The following is a 6,217-nucleotide window of genomic DNA, read 5'->3' on the forward strand; positions in this document are numbered from 1 at the left end:
AATACGGGAAAATGTGAGAAAGAAAAAGCAACAGGAAGAAAAGGCAAACCCATCGATGCGTGCTTCGGGCGAAATGGGGTCTATTCTCAACGGTAGAAAGGGAGGATTTACCATGCGTGCTTCTACCATTTTCTTCTTGAAATCTACCGTAGCATCTAAGGTTCTCTGCACATGGGCTCTAGTTTTAGTTCTCAGATCTTCTCCGCCGTCGTCAAGTCTTCGCTGCTCTAACGGTACCAGTCTTCTTTGTCCGCTTGATCAGCAAGCAATAATGCTCCACTTGCAAGAAAAGGAACAGCACCTCGTGTGGTGGCTACGGACATAATTATGTTGAGATGGACAGCGACTGTACCATCAGTCAAATAAAAAACAAAATGATGAATTTGTCTGAATGTTCTATCGCGTGCTGCACAACAGCAGTTCAGTAAGCAACCTACTCCATAAGAAACCTCGAGGTCAAGGACGCGACCAAACGGAATAACCACTTGACACAACGCTAGTAAATTGAATACGACGTGGTCACCCGCAACATGCGTGTGTGTGCAGTTCTAATATGTATTGCTATCGGTCGTCCTCTTGCTGACGTAGAAGATATGAGTCACAGAGGACGTCAGGAGATGACACACTGGTGGTGAGCAAATTGATCGATGCGTTCGTCGGTCAAGTCAATGGGAGAGGCGAACACGAGAGCGAACGATCACGGACCTGCATCAATCAATCTCCTTGCAGAGTCATTGGCATCCCCACACAAAATTCTTGTTTCCTCTCGTTTTGCGAGGTGCCTATACAAGGCCGTAGCGGCGCCTGGTGCAGTGTTGCTGAGGCCATGGACGACGGCTCGTCATGCCCGACCGACAGCGCCGGGCTTCTGCCGCTCTTCGTTGGCTCCCCGACGGTCCGGTCGATGATCCTCCCTCATTGATGATCTCCATGAATATTTTCGTAACTGCGCTTGCTGATCACTGCGTTCTTGAACGCCGAGCAGGCTGAGGGTCTCGAAGAGAAGCTGATGCGAGTGCGCGAGGAGAACCGGCGGCTGGCCGGAACGCTCGGCGCCATACTCGCCGGTCGCCCTGACCTGCGTGCTCTGGCGAGGGCTCCAGCCTCAGCCGTCGCCACCGCTAGGGCGCCGAGCGGCTCTGCCTCCAATGCAGTGAGGGAGGAGGCCGCCGGAGTGACGGTGGAGCCGCGGCCCAAGGTCAGGACGGTCTGCGCGCGCGCGGAGCCTGCCGACACCGACGCCAACCTTGTGAGTCGAACATCCTGCGACAACGCATTGGCATTGCCATCACGCACGCCGTGTTGATTATCTCAAGCCATGCATGACATGAACGGTGCTTTCTTTGCTGCCTGCTACTCGCGCAGGGCGTCAAGGACGGGTACCAGTGGAGGAAGTACGGGCAGAAGGTGACGCGCGACAACCCGCACCCCAGATCCTACTTCCGCTGCGCATTTGCTCCATCTTGCCCAGTGAAGAAGAAGGTATCAACAGTGTCATCATGATCACGTACTCCGAGGTTTTACGAAATTGTTGGCCAAACCACCAAGATAATTCTTCAATTTTGATCTGCATAGGTGCAGAGAGACGCGGAGGACAGGTCAAAGCTGGTGGCGACCTACGAGGGTGAGCACAACCACGCTAAATACCCGGAGCGAGAATTCGTCGGCAGCGAGTCCACAGGCCACGCGGGGTCGCGGCCTTGCTCGATCTCCATTAACCCGTCCGGCCGGACGATCAGGCTAGAAGATATGACGAATCATGGGTCAGGATCGAGGCTGGACCTGGAGACTATCCGGAGGGAGGTTGTTACGCCTGAATTTCAGAAGCTTCTGGTGGAGAAGATGGTGAATTCGCTCAAGAATGATGCAGATTTCATGCATGCTCTAACAAATGCGGTGGCTGAAAGAATACTGGAAAATATTCCTGCCCGGCTAAGTCGGTGCGAGCTAACAATGTTGCAACAGCTATGTCGGTGCGAGCGAGGACTTGCCAGAACCTCGCCTGAGGTAGAGGCGACGCGGTTTTGCCGGCGTAGGAGAGACGGGGAGGAAATCAAGTGTGCGCTTGACGAAGAAAGTGAACAGTGGTTGGCCGGCGAGGAAAGAGGAAAGATAGCCATTGGATTGGAATCTAACATATCACGCAAATCAACTGAAAGACGAATCATTTTTAGGCAACTGACTTAGGGGGTGTTTGGTTCAGGGACTTTTTAGTCCCAGAGACTAAAAAAAGTCCCTAGAAACCAAACGGGAGGGACTTTTTCTACAGGGACTAGAAAAAGACTCTACTGGAGAGTCTTTTTTGATTGGTCCCTGGGATTAGAAAAAGTCCTAGGACTTCTGAACCAAACACCCCCTTAGGCATTCTTTGGTTCATAGGGTAGGAAAATCGTAGGGATAAAAAAGTCATAGAAAATGAGATGACATGTATTTCAAATTCTATAAGTAGAAATAGGAAAGGAGATGCCCTTTGATTCACATCATAGGATTTTTTCCATTGAGTCTAGGCTAATATTTATTTTCCTATGAAATGAGGAGGATATGAAGAATTCCTTCATAAGAATAGGATTTCATTCCTACAAACCAAAGGGCTCTAAAGGAATATTTTCTATAGAAATCCTATCATATGCAATTCCTACAAGATCCTCTAAACCAAAGGAGACCTTATAGGTGCTCTCATAATTTTGAGCTGAAGACCGCCAGCCGCCATATGCTTCTCCTTGGTGAGAAGAGGTGTATCTCCATTAATGCGGACAAGTTCCCATGAGCGAGACAAAATTTCATATACCAAAAATCTATCTTCTGGTATGCTAGGTGATTGAATTTGTGAGTATTGTTTGAGGTCTCAGAAGCATAAGATTTTTCAGCATTGAACCAACATATCCTACAATCTGGGGTCAAGGCCTTAAGCATGTTGCATGTTCTTAGGGAATAATTTGCGCCAAACCTTCTCACATGTGGTCTTCATGGAAAATCGCTTGCAATACAAAAATATCTAGATAGCTCTTATTATAAACTGACTATAAAAACCATTTCACATACTTCATCTATTGCATGTTTTGTCAAGTTTACTCGTGCAAAAATTTGGAAGAGAGCATTTTAGCACATTTAGGAGACCCCCTATTATTATCAGAACTCGTTCTTTTGGGAGACCCCCTATTATTATCAGAACTCATGCATTGAGACCACATAACTAATTCATATTTCACCTTTATAAATTCATTTGTGTGTATGTTAGGTGTTGAAAACTGAACTAATGATTAGGTGGCAGTCCAAATTAGACCTCATTGTTCTTTTTTTTAGAAAAAAGGCATACATCCGACTTTATAGAAAAAGCCTACAGGCACTGTCAAAGCATACAACCAACCAGAACTGAGTTTTAAGGCAGCACGGTTAGACGGCATGACAACCAGAATAGGCATGCAGGCCAACTACCTACACCCAGAGGGCAAAGCAAACCCAAAAGATCATGGTCAACCAACATTGGCATGGTCGTTCTGGAGCATAGAAGATGTCGTAGAATGTACCCGAGCGATCAAGTCTTCAGTAGCTCCACGATCCTGGTCCTTAGTTAATAATTTCCACTGTTGTAGGAAAGAAATCAATTTGAAAAGGCAGTCAATAGGTTTAGACGGAAATATGTTTTCAATAGTAAACTTATTCCTAGTAGTCCACAAGACCCAGGACATAGCCACGAAACCAAACCAGAACAGCTGTCTTTTCTGACTAGCCAGGGCCCCAGAGCAAGATCGCAGGTCAGAAAAAGAAGAGGGGGACAAGCTGACACACAACCAGGACCTCATTGTTCTTTGTGTTTAGACATGTGAAATTGTAGAGTGTGTCTTGTATAAGTTGTAAGATGATATCTGCTACCATGAAGATGATGAAAATGCAAGCCTCAAAGAATGCATAAACCAACGGTAGATCTATGAGTGGTATTAGTCACATAATATATCTTTTTGAAAGTTGTCAAACTTGCATGTCCATATATAATAACTAGATATGCTAAAAAAATAACTAGATGATTCCCCGTGCGTTGCTGCTAAAACACTAAGAGACATGTAACTACGAAATATTATTACTGCACCATAACATTTATTTCGTTAAGTTAGCGACTTAATGGTTTGAGAAATTTTCGAAATAAATAAAATATTTTCCTAATAAAAACATCTGAAGTCATACTGACAGATTAATATCTGGTATTTCTTCCTTTTTCATTTCAATAAATGTATCTCCAAAATGTCTTGTAGCATTGTAGATTTTATCAAGAAATGATGTTTTACATTTATGAATAGAGCCAATACTTGTATGCACATAATGCCTTCTTTCATATTTTCACTCTTTAATACATCCTAACGATCAATGTCTACAACAAATTCTAGTTAAATTTTCATGCCACGTGAATAAGATGACATGCTAATGACATGAGTTAGTGTAAGATGTAGGACATGGATAATTACGTGACTAATTATAACATGGACATGCATGAAGTGGTGAGGTGGGAGAATGCATGTTGTAATAACTAGATGATGCCCCGCGTGTTGCCATGGGAACGTGTTAAAACAAATACATCAATAAGTGCTTAAAACAAACAAAACTAATGTAATACAAATATAAGAGCGTACTTAGTGTATGCTTTTAAAACAATAAACATACAAAGTATGTGAGATCATGATGCATAAAAGAGAAACCTTTTGGAGTCCACATAATGTGACACCATCTTTTAACAAATATGTGAGGCATACACTATATATTTTTGCTCCAAGGGTCCAACACATATACCGTTCATGATTACATAAGAATTAACGCAAAACTATAAATTGTGACTAACATTCATGAACTAATTCCCCAAGAAAAAAAATACATGCATGTCTTAATGAAGTGGCAATGTTTGCATGAATAGATTAATGCAAGAAGTGTAACTTATGGGTACATGTATGACTTCTAAGTTCACACGGTTTTTGATCGAATGGCTAGGAATAATTAAGGTGATGCGGAAGCACACATGTTGAAAGAAATCTAGTAGTGGGGGCTAACAATTTAGATATAGTTGTTTAAAGGCAGTGGCTGTGGTGCATGGCTGGAGAATAGTGCAAGTAGATGTTGACATGGCACGCTTGGTAAGGTGGAAAGCTGATGAGAGAATCGCTTGTAGTGGGGGTGAACTATTTAAGAATAGTAGATGTGCAAAAAAATAGAAAAGGAGATTGAAATCATTCTTAGTACAAAACAAAGACAATCACAACTGAGCCATATAATGTGCAAATGATTACAACAAAGAAACAGTTATTAAATCATAGAAGATTCTTAGTCATGTAGCCTACTTGTCCATATATAATTCTTTGCATCTTGCAATTTTATAGTGTCGTACATTTAGTAAAAAAAAAGAAGTAGAGAGTTGCACTTTGAAACATAAATACGTGAGAGGATGAGCTTTCTCAAGACGCACTAGAGGTGGCACTAGTATATAATCATGACAATCAAGCAAACCTCCTTTTTTTTGCGATGGAGAAAGAGTTTTATTCCATATGGGTAGGGTTACAATCAAGAGGCAACAAGTCCTCCACACAAGGTGGTCCTCTATCTAGCCATACAGCAGTAGTACTTTCCGTACGACTATACAACGCCAACCGATTTGCTACCCTATTTTGTTCGCGCTTAATTTTCGAAGGAATAAAAACTCTATCAGCCATAAAATGACGTATTTCCGCCACCAGATGTCCATAAGCCGATCTGATGAGATGCTCTCCTGACAAGGCGGCCAGTGCCACCGAGGAATCGGATTGAACGACGATGGGTAAGGTGCAATGCTGAATAGCTAGTGCCATACCCTGCATTATTGCATGTAGCTCTGCCTCCACTGCCTCATTACAGTTGAAAATGCATCTGTACGCCGCAAAGATTACACTCCCGTCATGCCGGCGCAAAACCATACCGGCCGCAGCCGAGCCGTCTTCAGGGGAGAAGGATCCATCGACGGACAGTGCTGCCTGACCCACGCATGGTCGTGGCCACGGCAAGCACGCCTCTTTCCGCACGACAGGCTTCTCTTGCCAAACCTGCATCTTCCCTTTAATGATCTCCTCCGTTGTATACGTCCTGGATAAATGTAGAGATTGCATGTAGCTCTGGAGGTATGCCACCGTTACTGTCACTGGTGGAACTTCCTTTCCATGTGCCCCATCAGACCGCAAATTCCATATCCTCCATAGCATCA

The 6,217-nt window shown here is 43.9% G+C and overlaps 1 protein-coding gene across 1 annotated transcript; it reads left to right on the top strand.

The window, feature by feature from the left end:
- The first annotated feature begins 740 nt into the window (after nt 1-740).
- On the top strand, nt 741-5,994 carry LOC123114811 (WRKY transcription factor WRKY62). The gene is made up of 5 exons (XM_044536216.1): nt 741-895; nt 986-1,249; nt 1,366-1,482; nt 1,576-2,007; nt 5,875-5,994. Exons 1-5 carry the CDS (start codon nt 827-829, stop codon nt 5,992-5,994), a joined length of 1,002 nt encoding a protein of 333 aa, XP_044392151.1. The 5' UTR covers nt 741-826.
- Nucleotides 5,995-6,217: the final 223 nt, after the last annotated feature.

Source organism: Triticum aestivum, chromosome 5B, assembly GCF_018294505.1.
Source record: "Triticum aestivum cultivar Chinese Spring chromosome 5B, IWGSC CS RefSeq v2.1, whole genome shotgun sequence".
Classification (NCBI taxonomy): domain Eukaryota; kingdom Viridiplantae; phylum Streptophyta; class Magnoliopsida; order Poales; family Poaceae; genus Triticum; species Triticum aestivum.